Genomic DNA, 18,376 nt, shown 5'->3' with positions numbered 1-18,376 from the left:
ATCACTAACAGTGGCACCGGGTTTAGCAAGATAATAGTTGTATTCGCCTGATGCGTCTGCAGGGCTCTTAGGTTTCCTCTTCCTGTTGATTAGTGAGTGTGTTTGTTCTTTGTGAAGACAGAAGATCCAACTGAAATAATGTAACAAAAAACAAAATGTCAGAGGAAATAATATTTATGCAGCACTTTTCAAAATCCCTCCTTGGAGATTATTTTTCAAAAAGTTCCCCTGAAGATGATCTGACCTGTTTGCTTTTGAACCATCATTTAATAATAGATGTAAGAATGTCAGCATTTAATTTGCTAATATCACAGGCTACATTATTAATTATGATCAACAATACACAATATTTTTTTACAGACTAGCAAAAGATTTATTAACTCTTATGCAAAACATTTATATTTTTCTTGAGATTATTAAAATATCCCGTCTGAAATGAAAGGTGCTGCTGATAAGTGACAGGATTTGCTAAAGAAAAGAGGTTTGACTTAACGAAGAGTTTGCATGGCCTTAGTTCCGTCTTCTGTTTTGTGTGTTAAGGCCATATCAGGATATCAGATTTGGGTCTAGCCGTCCATGTGCCAGAGGGACAGACCATCAAGGGCCGGGTGGGAACTGTAGGATACATGGGTAAGTAGCCTCTGATGTGCACGTCAAGAGCACAACGAACCTCATGATCAGCTAAACAGATGCTCGCTCGTTGCCTCTCGTCCAGCTCCGGAGGTGGTGAAAAACGATCGCTACACCTTCAGCCCTGACTGGTGGGCTCTTGGCTGCCTGCTGTACGAGATGATTGAAGGGCAGTCGCCGTTTCAGCAGAGGAAGAAGAAAATCAAAAGGGAGGAAGTTGAGCGACTAGTGAGGGAGGTGGAGGAGGAATATTCCAGCAAGTTTTCAGATGACGCCAGGTCCCTGTGCAAAATGGTGGGTCGATATTCACCTTCTCAACTTATTTGTGCTTTTTTTATCACCTGCTTAAGCATGAATGTGTTCAAGTTAAACAGAAAGCTGTAGCCGGAGGCCACGATACCAACATGTGCGTGTTGTTTCTTTAACCCTCCAGCTGCTGGCCAAGGATCCGACGGAGAGGGTGGGTTGCCAGGGCAGTGGAGCCACGGAGGTCAAAGCCCATCCCATCTTCCGCGCCATTAACTTCAAACGCCTGCAGGCTGGGATGCTGCAGGCGCCTTTCATCCCGGACGTGAGTCCACAGAAACTAATCACAAACACCAGACTAAGTGCAGGTGTAACTGAAGTGTAACTTATAACATGAGTGACGGTCATGTGTAATTACTAATGTTAATAATATTCTATATATTTTACTTACAGTGCAAAAGCTAATGGGCCTTCTTTACAAAAAGTCCAGTCTTCCTTAAAATAGACAGCTGGAGATTCATCACTCTCCACAGCAGGAGAACTGGGGTTAATTAATCTGATTAATAAGAATGTGGCTATGCAAATTAAATTTGCATGCTGTGTAATTAACAGCGCTCAGGCTCTGTAACAGGGAGGATTTCCCACAGCGAGCAGGTTTAACGCTAATGTAGCAACACGGGGAGTTGAAATGTTTATCAGAACACAGACTTGCCAAGATCGTTTTCAGCAGACGACGAAGAGATGCAGCACGTAGTGTTGCCTCAGTGTCGGGCAGGTAGTTGCTGTGCTGAGGAATCAGGCTTTTTGTGCTTGTGTTTCACAGCCTCAGGCCATCTACTGTAAAGACGTGTTGGACATCGAGCAGTTCTCCACAGTGAAAGGTGTGGAGCTGGAGCCCAAGGACGAGACCTTCTACAGCAGCTTCTCCACAGGCAGTGGTCCTATTCCCTGGCAAAATGAGGTCAGAACAAAACACCTACTGTATGGATGTCATGAGCTGATATGCAGCGATGGGAGAAGCCTTTCATTCATTCATTCAGCCCATTAGTGTGTCACCAAAATCTACACAAAGCACTTTTACCAACAACAGAATTATAGTTTGGAATAAAGTTTTGTGCTTTGTTTACGTCCGCCATCACAGACCTGTTCCATTTACTGTTATTAGTCCATCAGCAGCATGATGATAAACTCTTTTAGACTCCAGAAAGGTTTGTGGGAAACCTGGAAACATGGTTTGACTAAAAAAACCCCTAAAGCAGACATTTTAGTTGCACGGTGTCCACGGTGGTCTGGGGACTTGCTTGACACTCAGTTCTTTACAAATATAGTCAACAAATCCTGAACAAGCTCCACACAGTAAAGTTTGGTCTCATTTGCTGCAGATGATCGAGACCGAGTGTTTTGCAGAGCTGAATGTTTTTTACCAAGATGGGACGGTTCCTCCTGACCTGGACTGGAGAGGACAGCCGTCTCCTCCACCTAAACAGGGACTCCTGCAGCGGCTGTTTGGCCGACAGGTCGGTGGACTCCCTGATCAGACTTATACTGTATATTTTACAGACAATACTTTCAATTGACTGTCGAGATGAAATTATATATTTTTACTTGAGTGAAGGATCTGAGTACTTTTATTACGAGTGCAAATATTTGAATCTACTGCTGACACACAAACGGTCCAAAACTCTCTGCCTCTCTCTGCAGGAATGCTGTGGTAACTGCAGTGACAGTGATGAGGAGCCCACCAGGCTGTGACAGGGACACACACACACACACACACACACACACACACAGGGTTTAATTTGTTTACAACTTTTGCACATTTGTATTTTTAAGATAGTACTGTCTCCAAATGTCAGAATGTATATTTTCAGCATAGTCCTGATGTTTAATGTTATTTAAAAAGTTTGAAATATCAGCTGGGTTCCAAACCACAAGACGAGGACGGACAGAAGATGAGATTTTTTTTTTTGTTGTTGTTGTTGCCTTTTGTTTGGTCGTTCATTTTGTGGTCTGAGCAAAGTCTTCACTTCCACATTCACCCACTTACACATTCCGTTGTTACTGAACTGGGAACTGCTGCTGGCGCTGAGCAGCCCCGCTGGAACAATCGCCTGCTGTAAAAGTGCCTTGCTCGAGGGCACTGTGGTAGTGGTTACCTAACGGAGGACTGAGCTTTGATCTTCATTTTCCCGCTTGTCCAGGGAATCAAACCAGTGACTTTCAGCTCATGAACTGTGACCACTTCACTTCTGCCCTCCATCCTGCTGTGACCCTTCTCCCCTGTTTCTCAGCTCTACTTACTTTATTTAATGCCCTTTTTTGTTTTCTTAGACTTTGTGGTTTTCAGAGCCATGACGTGAACATCTTCAGCTATTTTTATAACAATATTTTATTTCTTTTGTTAATAATTTCTTTGGACAATCGACTGTGTCAGTGCAGCTTCACTTTCTCTTTTCAGTTCAGTGCCACTTCTTGGACGAGACTGTAAAGATCATATTCACCATATATCATACTGTTGAATTTCACAGAGACTCAGAGTTCAATGAATCACTGTCTGAATCGCTGTACATACAACTTTCTTTTACCATGTTTGTGCTGTAATGTTTTGACTGAAATTTATTTTTTTGCAGCTGCTCCATTTTTTTGCATTTTCTTTGGCCCATTTCACAAACACAACAATGCTGTTAATGTTATGGTGCTTGAACTGCAATAGAAAAATACTTTGAAATTACAATCTGATAACCATGAATTTCTCTGGTGAGTTGGTGCAAAAATCTTACATTTTTAAAAAAGAGACGAAACAAGCAGTAACTGTAGACAGAGGTATGCAACGTACACGCATTTGACAAAAAATGATGCTATTATTAAGATGTTTTTCTAGAAACATCTCAAATTATCTCTAAGAACAAACTAAACAGCAAAAAGAGAACTTTACCCTGAAAATACGAAATCTAAATAAAGCTAAATTAAAAATCAGTAAGTACCACATATAGCTTTTTATTAAAGTATAAAGTTTATTAGACAAATTGCTATTTTGGTGCATTAAAAAATACATTTTTGTAAAACAATTAGCCCCAGTGGCAGCCAAGCTGCAGAGACCAATAATGCACAGAGGATTGTGGAGCATAAATCAGATTTATTTATTTAACACCATTTGCCTTCTTTCAAAGTCCGGTTTGTTAGGAGTCAGCATTATGTCCAATTGTTAAAATAACCACACCACAAGTACTTACACTGAGAAAATAGTAGTACTACATAGCAATAGACTGGTGAGCTGTGGTCCATTTCTGTCCTTTGGAAAAAAGTTCGCTATCCTCCTCATGAAATGATGAAAAAGGAAGCTTTGATTCTGGTTTTAAATCTTTGATTCTGTTTCATTACACTGTTAATGCATATTTAAGAGGAAGAAATTGTATCGTCTGCAAAAAAAAAAACACTTTTTTTTTAACCTAGATTTGTTTTTCACAGGACTTCCATGTTTTCTTATATGTAATCATGATGACACTTCAGTGTTTTGCTCAACAACACTTTAACAAGTGCACATGGGGAACTGGAGCCCAAATTGTACTTTCTACATTTGCGTGTCCGCTACAGTATCTGGAACATGAATTCTGTCTCCATCCACATCCCCGAAGGATGGAACAAATGTTATACAGGTGTATAACAAAAGTCTGTGTCTGCAGGGACTGTCCAGTGTGACTGTATGTGCCTAAACTAGATGCTTATTTCCTACATAACAAGTATAAAGGATTTATTTCAACAACCTTGCCGGATATTTTTGTTTGGTAATATACATTTATAACGTGTCTGTGTATGTATCATGTGCACAACAGTGCAACTCTGGGCAAACGAAGTTCGAATTGGCCTTAGTTGCTTCCCGATGAAGTTTAGTAGCTCGGCACTTTTAACCAACTAAACTGGAGCCACATGAGACTGTAGACACAGGAGCTTTGAATACTAAAGTCAAAAAAGTTGCAATAACTCCGGTTTTATGCAAAACTGATTCCTCTTAGTCCCAAAGGGGAGAATCACTGCAAATCGCTGGATGACTGAGACTCTCCTCCCATATTCCTTTTGACAATTCTTCTTTTCTTTGCTTTGAACATGAGCAGGTGATGATCGCATGTGTCCTGCAACTCAATCGCTTGCAGTGAGAAAGAAATCCAAAGTTCTTGATGGACAAATCCAGATCTGTTTCCGACTGCACCCTGAGCCCATCAGGGGATTAAAGTCCCACTGAAGTAATGATGCGAGTAACTGAAGCTTTTGAGTTAAATCCTGCACCAAACTAAGAGGGAAGCTGATATGTTCATCTTTGCAGTCAAATGTCTCAGCTGGTGCCCTTGGAATCAGTGGCTTCCTGAAAGAGCTTGGCCTCTGTTTTTAAGCTATTAAAGTGAAAAATACCTCTGAATGTGCAAAAGGAACACGTGTCGCGTTATTTGTGTAGACTGGACATCGACAACAAAATCCGGCAACAAAGTTTCATCAGATCATTGTCAAAACCGTGAATTCATTAAATACACCCACAGTCGTCTCCTCCAAAATGAAATTCAGTGACAACCAGTGCTGTTCATAAATGATGGTAGGCAACATTTTAAAGGGCCAGTTCACACAATTTATTAACGTGTTTTTACTTGCTCAGATTCTACTTTTAATTCCATCATCGTATCACTAAAAAGTGTTGAGCTTCAAATTTTAAGAGGCTGCTGATGTTTCTGGAAATGTGAGGATCCACTAACCCATGCAAGACAATCGGTGGGTGACCTTTGGTGATGATAGTAGAGTAGCAGTAGTGATTTACCTCCATCTGTTCCCCTTCCTACATGTAATATCCTGCTGTGAAGAGTCTCACTAAAGCAGATTCCCAAATGTGTCCAGCACATAGACTAACAAGCCTAAACAATATCCAGAAACCAGCCGCCTTTAAGCTCAGCAGTTAATTTGATTCTAGTCCAATCTGCTGATTAATCAGTTGACAATCTGATCAGTTCGTTGTTTTGTCATTAAATGCTAATAGTTTGTCAGCCTCACAAAACTGGATTCTGTTCGTGCAAACGAGGACGATGAGGCTGAGATAATTCCTGCTCTGCGAGACTGTCGAACTCTGAACTCTGGACCGTCTGCGGGGGTTTGTTAAATTCTGCGCTGTGTTTCCTTTGTGGTGAGGATGAACTCACCAAAATTCCCACAAACACGGCAAACCAGCAGTCAGAATGCAAGAGAAGATTCAAGACCCTGAGGAACTGGTTAGTAAGTCTGGTCCCATATGGAGGAAACATTTATGCCGTTTCTCATGATTTGCTTGGTTTGTGTTTGTACTCTGTGACATTAACCCACCTAATCAGCCACTACATTAGTTCCACCTGGTGGTTTGAACGTTGCTGCTGATATGTTCTTGTGAGTGTTTCACTCGAGCTATTTTTCCCCCCGTCTCTTTAAAAAAAAGACAAGCTCTATTAAATAGAAACAACTAATATGACTTTGTGTGTCTTCTTTTAGCTGAAAACAGCAACAACAAAAATGTCTCTCAGCAGGGAGGTAGTGGCCTAAAATGTACTGTGTAAAAGCTCCCACTGCTAAATGATGTTAGATTTCAGTGACTGTGAAACAACGTGGTCGCTGATTAGAAGGGCAGAAGTAAAATTAACAGTGTTTTATAAACTAGAATCATCCTTTAAGGGCAAATAGTGACGATTGGTAGAAATAAGTTTAATCTATTTCCAAGTCTAAAACTAAAACAATGATCTGGAATCGTCGCTCATGTCAAATTGTCACCGTATTCCGTGTGTTTATCTGTGGGATGTTTAAGGTGCCTTTCACAAACCAGCAAGAATCACTAATCAATGTTTGTTTGCAGCCTGCAAATTTACAAATCTCATGATGAAGCATGATGAAAATCAATAGTAAAAGTGAAACACGAATATTGAAAGGTCCCTCTATGGATCAGGGTCATTATGTGTGTTACTTGTCCTTTTACTCACATTGATCAATTTGATCAATTTGACATTTTGCAAGAGTAGGAACTGGTTTGAAAGCACAATCCCTCTGAATAAAAGGGTGTGAATGAGCCACACGAATAAATGGGAACAACAAAGGAAGGACTTTAAGGCAGGACGGTGTTGAACTTGTAGCTGGTCGGAGGGTTCAGAGGTTGCAGCTCAGCTTTGTTGCTACCGACCATTTGTTCACCTGAAGATCTTCACACTGAGCAAACAGCCTCAATTCATAAACTGACATTCATCTTTTTCAGTCCAGTTTATTCACCGTTTGAACTTTCAAAAAGTGCACATACATGGCTGGTTATGAAAGAACTTTTAAATGAAGCATCCACCTTGAAGTTTCATAATAGAATTTCTTTTTTCTCCTTGCGTTCATTTGCATTTTTGTTGTACCTGTAAATGTCCTTCAGGTTCTTGTTGGGTTTGACAATTGAAGTTAAAAAGGAAACATTGTTGCTGTTTTTTATGTACAATGTAAAACTACATCTCCACTTTGAGCATTTACACATCCACAATTAATTTGCATTCAGAATAATAGAAGTTGACGGCAGTACACAGTAACTAAGGGCGTAAAGGTTAGAGAAGGAGCTTGTGACCAGAATGTTGCAGGCAGGATAAGATCTGGGTTGGACAAGTGAAAAGGCGTCACTCCTTCATCAACAGCACCAAAGCCTTTGACCCAAACCGGCCATTCACACAATTCTTAAATCAAACCAAAACGGCACTTTGAAAAGCAGCCACGTTTTGATTGGCAGTAAAACTACATGCGACACAGCCAATATGTCTTTTCATAGCCTTCAGGTTTAGTTATCAGTGGTACAAAAACATCCACAGTGTGTGTGCAGTTTGGAATAAGTGGTTTAAAAAAAGCTCAAAGAGTTCTTTGAGCCAAACAACCCTTACAGCTTCCCCGCGAGGTCAGATTTGCTCTTTTGTTTCTCATTTTCTAAAAACAGTGTTATCAATGTTGTGTAAATGGTTTTTTATACTTTACATAACCTTCATGATAGCACAGTGGTGGAGTGGTTAGTGCTGTCGCCTCACAGCTACAAGGACCCAAGTGCAATAAGACGAGAGGAAGTGTAGGAAGAACACAGACTGTAATTTCAAACGCGGGCAAGAAAAGTCGAGGGAAGACTAACGGAAGTCTGCTCCAAAGAGGAGGACAAAACCCTGTGCTGGTACATATCAAGACAAATCTAATAGAATATTAACATAAACCCAAACGGTGAGCAGCTTTATTACGTGAACTCAAAAGCAACCTGAATCCTGAACTAGGCAAAACTAGAATTAGTACATTGGAACAAACTCAGGAGCCAGAAAGACAAACATGAATCAGGACCCGGAAAACCAAGAATCTGAACAAGGTGACAAGACATAAAGGGAATTAACGAGGACGAGGTTCATTAACCAAAGTGTGAGTGAGTGAACTTACAACAACTATAATGTCACAATACATGTGTGATGTTTCTGTACATAAATGAAAAAAACGTTGGGAAATATACACAAAAAACTAGATATGACAGACATGAATGTTTGGGGGAAATCAGGGAACAAAATACACAGTACAGAGGGCAACTAAAGTGGAGACCTGTCCAGAGTGGACCCCACCTCTCGACCTAAAACAGCTGCCATAGACTCCAGCCGCCACGACCCTGAACAGGATCACTAATCACCTTCATGGCGTAAAAACGTGACAAAAAGTGGCGTGAAACTATGCAAAATGAGCAAACAGAGCCACAACTTCCAAAAATCAGATGTTCAAAGCGTTTAAAATGACAAGAACAGGAATCCAGTCACGACTCCTACTGAACGCGGCCACCTGACAACCATCTCCTGGCTATGTCTCAAGCTGCACAGCCACTGCTTTAAATATTCACGCTCGGTCTTTCCGTACAAAAGCTGCAACAACGTTCATGCTGGCAGTGAATTTTAACAGGATTAAGTTTTGCACAGTGAAATTCCAACAAGCTTCGACATGATGACCACAATGACATAAGAGAAAAATACTGAGCTGCAGACGACAGTACGGTGTCTGTTCAGTTTTTTTTTTTTTATTCATATCACTGCACCTCAGGGCTTTTAACCACAGCTTCTGTAACACGGAATCAGGGGAACGTTTGAAGCTTACGTGTGAGAAATCAGACTGATAAAAACCTAAACACTGAGATGTACTGTAAAATGATTAGAGAGAAACTGCACCTCAAGTGATTCTCCAGTCTCCTAAAAATGGCCTGATTCTGTATAAAGCTTAACATACAGTATAGGGATAGTTCTTCCCTGCAGCTTTGCTCTGCGGAGACCGAAACCACTTTCTAAATGAAGACAGATTATGAAATGATTATATTTCTACTGTGGGACTCAAATGCATGAGTCAGTTAGGATTCATTTTTTTATTCTGAGATGCTTGTTAAATGATGCTTGAAGGAGGCTGTAGTCTGTCTTTGTTCATGCCGCACTGGAAAACATCCCAAACTAGCTAGAAATACCGACTGTGTATGATTTGGGAGCTGCAGCAGTGGATTTCCAGTTGGGACCATGCGTCCGTGCTGGGATTAATTTTACTCTCTAATCAGAGACCGTCTCATGGCAGCTGAATGGAATTACCTGTAATTAGCTGATGGGACAGAGAACCAGCAGGACACCGAATCCGTCTGCATTTATTGCGAGACACTGCTGTCACGTCAAAGTGTGGATGAATGTGTTTTAAAAATGTGTTTCAGGGCGATATCAGTCTGCTGTGCTTCTTCTTTTTAATCCGTCTCTTTGTTCTTTAGTTATTAGCCTCATGAAGCCGTCGCTCATATACGGAGCGAGTCGTTTTCTGTCTAATCCTGCTTCTTCTTCACACCTTTGTTAGTCCTTTGCAGACAATGCACAGTTTTCACTACTAGTGTGTGTGTGTGTGTGTGTGTGTGTCCCGACAAAAAGAGCTTTGATAATAAAAAGCAGTGCAGATCATTCACTTGGCCTACAACAATATTTATTTACCTCTGTCCATCACGTTTACAAGAATTTTAATTACTGCGGAAAAAAAAGTCAGATCAACAGTTTGTCCTTTTGGCGGCCATTGTTTTTCTTTATTTTATCCAGGGCCAGGACTGGCAGGAAGGTGGCCCGGGGTCGGCCTTCTGCCTCCTAACCCAATGCTTTACCCATGGAGTCACCAGGTCACTGTGATAATAGGAAACAAAATGCAACATTAACATTTAATCAGAAAAGCTTGATAAATGACTGTATGCTGTGTCATGTACAATATTAATACAGTTAATGTGCAGCTGTTTAAAGGTCCAGTGAAACCCATCACTGATTCCATCCCTTATTAGTGTTGCACTCTAATAAATAGCTACCTGGCAAATTTAATACTTCAGAATTTGTTTTGGTTCCACGACTTCAGACGAGCAGCCAATCTGAATGTCAAGTTCGGTGAGTGGACAACTGTCACTGGTGGATTTTAGCAGCCGCAGCTACTGAGCTGATTAACTTGAAACCAGTTTGGCTTGGCTGGCTTCTACCGTCCTCCTCCATCTTTTCTGTGGTTACCATGGCAACTCAAAGTGAAAGAGTGGACTAAAAGGAAGCAAATATAGTGTGAGTAGACACAAACCAAAGACGCACAGCATAACTTACACGAGCACAAGAGTCCAGAGGACAACGAGTGAGGACTGGGTCCTTGTTTCATGACGGTAAGATGCAGACTGAGAGATTGATGGGCAGAAAAGACTCAACCTACACTGACATCTCTCCCTGTCAAGCATCCAAGATTCAAAAAATGGTCCAGAACAGAGCGACCTGAGATGTCATCCCAATGATTGTAGCAGGGTTGTTTCTGACCCCGTTTCATAGCGTTTATGACACTGTACACGTTGTGACAACACTCGTGCAGCTGTTGTTGTCATTGGAACAAGAAGTTTCAGTCCAGCATTTCCACTGATACTCTGCATCATCTCTGCAGCTTTAGCCTTCGCCTCAGCTTATATTTGTGTACAGTGACATCCCTCAACCTTTTTCTTGTTGTGTTAGTGTCAGCGGTCTGATGGTAAAGCGATGCCGGACTTGAAGCTTGAAGCACCTGCGCCTCCTCCTCCACAGAATCTGAAGGATCCAGGTCTCTCTCGTGCTGGATCCTGCGACTCTTTTGAATACAGCCCATGTTCCCATCCTAGTTTCGATATATTTAATTTCATTGCCAACATAAAAACATTGCATTAGTTGCATGTCCTTTCCTGTTGCTGTCATAGCCTTCAATCCGTCTTTCATCACTTCCTTATTTATTATTCCTGACGCAACCCTAATCAATTTCTACCGGGCTTGGACCAGCACTGCACAGCTGGGGATGGGAAACCATCTAGTTTCACATTCATTTCATACAACATGTGTATTGTAGTGTTTACAGACACTACAGACTCCAGTGTTTAAAGACAAACAATATAATGTGTCCTTATGTTTTGTCGATACAAATGAGTCATGAGACGCTGTCAGTTGTGCTGCTAAACAATGAATCTATTGAAGTAGAGAACGGGGAATAGTGAACAAAAGAAACGGCCAAATACCTGGTCTTATAAACAATACTGTAGTTTTGTGATTTGTGTACATTTGTATAGTGTGTGTAAGTGTATTTGCCAACTATAGATTATTTTTGGTTTCCGGTTACGATAGAAACGCCACCGTTCGTGCTGAATGAGTGAATTAGGGGGAAATAAAAAGACGCGAGGCTACTGAAGTTCCAGCACAAAGACCTTCAGTGTTTGTACAGTGTGTGTGTCACTTCTGGATCACACATGATGCCGTCACACTTTCGTTCTCACCCACACACACACACACACACACACACACACTTTTGTCACCACTGTGTGTGACTTGATGTCACACTGAACTCTCCTTTGCTCAGTGACATCACTGTGAACCCACTCAGGCCATTTTTTACTCAGACTTGTTTTCACAGCATTGTCTTCTCCCTCCCTGTTGGTCGGATCCCACGCTCGGACTGCTCATTGTTGTATTGTTCACTTATTTTCTTCACGTTTATTTGACTCATTCACACTTGACCTGGGCAATTTTGTATTTGGATTTTCCATTTGCTGGCACGGAGGAACATCACAGTTGTTCAGTTAAGACACAAAATAACGTACCATTCACAACTGCAGTCATGGTCCAGAGAGAATGAATCTTACTGACTGGGTAAAGACGCTGTTTATTGCTTTTTTCTGATTTCTGCAAAATAAGGTCTCAGAGTTTTGGACAGACATTCATGGCGCACAGAGGACGCGCTCACTGGTTCTGGTTGGAGGCCAACGGTATTTTGTTGGCTCGTACCATAACATGCGCAGTGACGATGAAGTTGAATCTAATAGAATATGAACTGTTCTGGAAACATCTTCAGCACCTTCAGGGAACCATCACCTGGGGGACTGTGCAGATTCTCAGACACCTAACAAATGCTTCTGTTTTAGGAAATACACAGGAGACAAACTCAACATTGAGGGAGTCACCAAGGATTACTCCAACTTCTGCATTGACGTTGTAGTTCCCGTAAAAAGTGTATGTTGGTTCCCCACCAACAAGCCCAGTGACGTCAAGAACTTCCTCAATAGGCAAGAAAAAAAAACAAAAAAAGAGGGTGAGACCAGTGAACAGATGGCAGCTCAAGGTCCAACTTAGAAGACCTATAAAAGGAAGGTGGAGCACAAGCTGCAGGAGAACGTTAAGGGGCCCTGGGATGGGATTATAACCATCACAGGCTACAAGAAGAACTGCAGCTCAGCGGAGGGAGGGAGGGGAGGGGGCGTGGGGAGAGCAGACCAGTCCAACCAGTTCTGTAACAGGTCCAACTGCTCTGCTCCTGCTACCCCTTCACCTTCCCCTGCAGACCCAACCCCCTCATCCCCTTCCTCTCCTCCCCCACAAGCATTCTTACATTTCTATCTATCATTTCACTACAATGTGTTGTCATGAGTCAACCTGGAGTCTGGACTAAAGCAGGATGGGCTGCACCCACATGCCTGCAAGGCTCAGTCACCACCAGGCTACAGCGAAACAAATTTCCTCTAAGATTTAAGTCTCCTCTGGTCAGACAGACAAACGTTTCCACGATTGCAGTGAATCAGGTTATAATTTGATTTCTACACATAACCACAGAAACATAATCTGCTACTCTGTCTCCCACACACAGGTTTTGTTTTTTGTTTTTTTACATGGTTTTTGTCCATTTGTGCAAAATAAAGTACAAACATTTATGCCTCATTAGGAACAAGTTATAGCTACAGTTTCACATTGAAACTCAGAGAGGAACGAATTAAACTGGCATCATGTTGTTGTTAGACATATTTTATTTGGAATTTCCGATTTGAGTGGCTTCTTAAAAACTGGAACTGTGGTTAGTGGGGTTGCAAATTGAGAGGGGGGTTTTATTTTAATGTGGAAATACAAAGGGAGTGACAAAAATACTGTACACTGCTGTTCAGACACCGTTTTATTAGTGTGTTTACTTAATAAATACAGTTAAGACCTGATAGAGAGGAGAGGGGCACAGCGGTTTGTCATGAGCCCTTCAAGTGTTTAATACCCAGAAGCAGAGAAGACAGGTAAACAATGTTTACCCAGGATGATGGCGAGGAGGATGATGCTGCATTTCTGTAGATGAGCTCAGGTGACAGGTGAGTATCGTGCTGCAGGTAATTAGGTGGTCGTTTAACTGCTTTGCAAATACTTTTTCAAGAATTTTAGAAATAAAGGGGATATTGGTCTGAATGACCAGGTGATCAGATCAGGTTATTTACACCTTTACCTCCTCACACCCCCATTTTTTGTGACCCAATAATTTGCATTAAAAAAAATTTAATTTGCGTTACACTCTTTTGAAGGGAAGTAAAACAAATCCTTTAAGCTTTTCCTTCAGTGATGTGTATATACTGGTGATGCATGCAGACCAGCATCACGGCTGCAAAATCCACCTGCTGGGAACCACAAACAGCTCAGTAACAGCTCTATATTTAGATCCTCCACTAGTCTATAAATGAACTGTTACTACTTTGTTTCCCGTCTCAGTTGGAAGGGGAAACCACCAGAGAATGAGACCCTAAATACCTGTGCTGTTTGAAAAAGCTACAGTGACTGTAAAAGGCTTTAACCATGTGGGAAGTAGCGTTACATCATAGCAACATACATGTACTGACACTTTAAATCCTACTGCTGTCACCTGTCACTGAGAATGTAATGAGAGAAATGGATCCAGAAGTCAGGATCCATCACCACTTCCATAAAAATTGCATTATATTAAAGAAAAGTTCCACTGTGTGAAGGATGCTCCAGTAGGACAACTGGAGGCAGACGGGAATAAATCATAATCCAACTTCAACAAAACTTTAACTAAAATCAAACTAGACTTGAGACAGAGGGAAATTAACAGGAGCAACTAATACCGGGAGCAGGATATAAAACAGAAAGGTGAAGGACAAAAAAACGTAACAAAGGAGCAACCAAACCACAGACCAACACTTGACACTTGAGTCCAAAATGGGGAACAGGCAAAGCAGGGAGACGAGTGTCCAAACGGAGAAGATCCAGGGGCCTGAGCAACAGGATGCTATGAACCAAGAACACAGGATGCTGAATCTTGAGGGTGCAGAGAACCGTGCGGTGAGCTGGGTATAAGACGACAGGGGAAACAAATCAGGACAAACGAGGAAAGTGAAGAAACCAAACATACTAACAGGAAAATAAAAGCCAAGGACAGGAATTAAATCTGGACAACTAAACACGGGAACAGGACTGTGACAGCTACTCGTACTGAAATCCCTGAGAAGACAAGACGTCGGAGGAGAAGGTCCGTACAGTACGATCACTGGATCCAGTGGGCCATTAGCTTAGCTTAGCATAAACATCGAAAAACAATGTGTTGGAAAGTAACAACTTCACCCAAAGCTCATGAAATAACACTTTATTAAATCTGGACAAATGTTGCATCATGATTTCTAAATTCTACCCATTTATTATGTCATAACTGGGCTTTCTGTAGCTGCCTCCATCGTGTTAAGTCATTTCTATCCACTATAACTAGGACCACATATAAAAATCCCGATGATGAGCCTGTGTGTTTTTGAAATACATTAAGCTCCCCTGGTACCAGCGCTAATGACCCACCACTCCCACTCTTCCCAGCAAGTGCTGCAGAGCCTCATGGGAACTGAAAAATCAGCCAGCTGGTCATCATCACCCGGGAGAAAACTGTGTCTCATTATTTTCACAGGCTGCATTAATTCTTTTATCTCCAGTTTCTTTAAAAGGGCATTGTCAGCCGTAATAAGCTTTACCTAATTAGGTAAGTTAATTAGTTTCAGCTCTTTCTTCGGTTTCTGTGGAGAGTTGAAAACCTTAACAGTGTTAGAAGTGTGGAGTCAGTTGTCCACAATCCATGAGCGAGTAAAACATCACAGGGATTTTTTTGGTTACTAGCTTGCGGATGGATAAATGTAATGATCAGATTTAATCTTATTGTTCTGTTTCACTCATCAGGCAATGTGGAAAACAGCACATCCTTTCTGAGCAAAAAAACCCAGTGGTGCCTAAAGGGCATTTTAAAAAGCTTTGATATGCCCACTTATCCTTTTACCAAAAGCTGTAGAGGCACAGAAGAATCAAACTTTTGTCAGAGAGTTCAGGAAAGAACTCGAGGGGGAGTCATGACCCTGAAATGCTTCATTTCCCCAGACAGACTGGATGCGAGCCACTTAATGCCTCACATGAAGCAGTCAGGTTTCCCTGCTGAGGGCAGGAAGCAGGAAAGAGCCTTAAGAAAACAAGCAATCAGCAGTTTGGCATCTCATCAGCATGCCAATGAGCTGTCCTTGTCTCTGAAATGTCAGCTTTGACGAAATAGAGGGATAAATAAAGAAAAAGGAGGCAGTAACATAAATCCACCCTGCAGAACTGCAGACGTTTGTCTTAGTGGTGTTTGCACATTGGTACTGGTTTAGAGCATTGTCCCTGTTAAGAGGCTAAACACACATACAACACATCATAAGTGGCATTATTGCATTGCCCGCCTGGTCATAAACCCTAGCATCCTCCTGCAGTTACGCCTTTGGACTCCCTGCACAAATGATTGGAATTAAAATAAGCCCACAGCTACTATAGACTCTTCAACTGGTATCGAGCCAAACTAGTCAATGTCCAGTTATAAGGTCTGTGATGCTCACAGAACCAATAATTAGGGAGCATGACAAAAACGATATGGCAATAAACTGTTATACTGGGTTAGAGGAGGGAGGCTAGAAGTGGAAGTCTTTCAGGGACCAGAAGGTCCTGAAAGTCTGGAACTTTTTACTGTGGTCAGCTTTCTCTTCCCCGATTCTTCAGCTTTGTTACTCTCTGCTGCTGGTCCTGCAGAAGTTGAACGTGGAGCAGCTCTCCCAGAGTGTCTGCACGACAAGAAATTGGTTTCCTTGAAAAACAGCACCGGCTCCTCATTTTGCAAGGAGATGGGTTCTTCTTCAAAACCACTTTGACAAGCTGAAAAAACAAAACAAAACGGGAATTTCAATGAGAATAATCAGTTGTTCTCTATCAACTGTAATCGACGACTGCTGAGCTTTGAATAGGAAACATTAATGCCATCATTCAGAGGTCACAGCATATTGCAGTGACCCTGCTGAAACACTCAGAAACCACAACAGTACTTCAATAACACTGAAGTGGCTTTGAATTTCTGGGCATTAAAGAGTTCACAGCTTTCTTTATGTAATAGCTTTTGTTGGTCCCTCGTAGCCTCAAAGAGCTGTTGTCATAGCGATGCAATCATCTCCTGCTCATGACTGTATCATTTTATTGCCGTCATGATGATGGTCTGAGGTCTGTAATTTATATATCATTCAGAAAAATCCTCCTTAAGGTAAGAAAACTAATAATCATGTACCTGTAATAGGTTTTCTTCCAAAGTCCTAAACTATTCATTTAACTTAAATTAGTTGACAGGAGCTAACGCAACCTTTCTTTCCCCAAGTTGTAAAAAAACAATACACAACACAAAAGGTGGATTTCCTCTACAATCAGTCGGCTGTTTGACACCAAACTGATGGCAGCAAATGAGGCAACAATGGAACAAAAGGCCAAGAGTGTGTCTCATCATGGACGAACAGGCTGATCTTTATAACAGAGGAAGAAGACAATAGGCTTAGTGTTCAGCCCAACAGGCTCTGGAAGTGACCAGCTGGAGGATAGTCTCCGATCTAACACTGTGTGTGTGTGTGTACATTTTAGCGCAACACCATGATTTTGAAGATTTTAGTAACACTAGGGTGTTTGGTCCAGTCCTCACAAATTGCCAAAGAACTGTATAGGTTTAGGGTTAGGATGGACTAAGGGTTGAGGTTCTGCGTTCTGATCTACAAGTTGCGTTGTGTGAACGAATGTTCCTGTTGGTACAGGAAGACACCACTGCATGTGTGCATTAAGTCTGTTTTTAGGAGGGAGTCCAGCTAAAACCAGTCAGAGCCTCTTCAGTGTGTTGTCATCGCCATCGCAGGTTTGATCTGCATCTGCTGCTCTGATTAGACGAGAATGAAGTTAATGCGGATTTGCTGATTTCACTCAGCTGCTAGAAGAAGTTGTTTTTGATGCTGGGTAATTATGATGAACATTAATCAGCTTTTTTGTTGGGTTGTCTCTGTGTATAACAGACAGAAGTGGATGATATAAAAGAGACTGATCTGTGAAGGCATGAGGCAAAGTGCTACAGATGTTCTGGCTTGAAGGGCCGGGTCATCCGAACCGACCATTGTCGTACTGACTCAGGGGACAACAGCTGAATCTGGAACCGGAATCTGAACGTTAGTTGACTCAAAAGGAAGAAGTAGGAGGCCCCGGAGGAGCGAAACGTAAATGAGTTGGGGGTTTGAAACATGTGGTCACTAGAGGAGTGAAGCCTGGTTTTGCTGGAGAACCAGCCTGGTCCTTCTGCAATCTCCACCTCTGAAGTGGGACATGTGTCCATATATGCTTTCAGGGTTGTCTTCAGTTAGTAACTCAAACAGGAAAGATAAACAGGAGCGGCAAAGACACAATGGAACAACCTGGGAAACTCCGAGTGCTGTCTGGAGGCTGCAGTGGATGAGCTGCAGGTGAGTGTGGGTGGAGTCAGTGTAGGAACAGGAAACAGAACAGAGGGGCTGAGTGGGTGAGACAGTGGATGTTGACAGGGCAGGTGGCTGTGGCAGTTCTAAATGAACTAAACCAGAGATACATGAAGTTTTACGCAAGCTTGAAAAATAAATTTGCCCGTTTGTAACAAAAATGTCAACAGCACTGTACATATGAAATGCTCCATAAAATAAAGATTCAAAGATTAATTCCAGACATACGTCAACCACTTCGATTTACTGGACTCGCGGTTGGTGTCGTTCAGGGAGTTTCCCTCAGCTCGTCTTGATTTTAATTCAGCCAAATGAGGAAGCGTCGTGGTTTGACAGTCAAATCAGCTGCAGGTAGAGCGAGCTCCAGCT

General features: G+C 41.9%; 1 protein-coding gene across 1 annotated transcript in view; it reads left to right on the top strand.

Annotated features, from left to right (window-relative positions):
- grk6 (G protein-coupled receptor kinase 6) overlaps positions 1 to 6,353 on the top strand; it is a 46,980-nt gene extending 40,627 nt beyond the window's left edge. The window contains exons 11-16 of the mRNA XM_067491723.1: positions 541 to 630; positions 716 to 924; positions 1,064 to 1,201; positions 1,700 to 1,837; positions 2,259 to 2,393; positions 2,578 to 6,353. Coding sequence (XP_067347824.1) covers positions 541 to 630; positions 716 to 924; positions 1,064 to 1,201; positions 1,700 to 1,837; positions 2,259 to 2,393; positions 2,578 to 2,628 — 761 coding nt within the window. The 3' untranslated portion in view covers positions 2,629 to 6,353. The remainder of the gene's footprint in view (positions 1 to 540; positions 631 to 715; positions 925 to 1,063; positions 1,202 to 1,699; positions 1,838 to 2,258; positions 2,394 to 2,577) is intronic.
- The last annotated feature ends 12,023 nt before the right edge of the window (positions 6,354 to 18,376 follow it).

This window comes from Channa argus, chromosome 22, assembly GCF_033026475.1.
Source record: "Channa argus isolate prfri chromosome 22, Channa argus male v1.0, whole genome shotgun sequence".
NCBI classification, from domain to species: Eukaryota; Metazoa; Chordata; class Actinopteri; order Anabantiformes; family Channidae; genus Channa; species Channa argus.
Note: the sequence above shows the minus strand (reverse complement) of the source record. Positions and strands in the feature narration are given on the sequence as shown.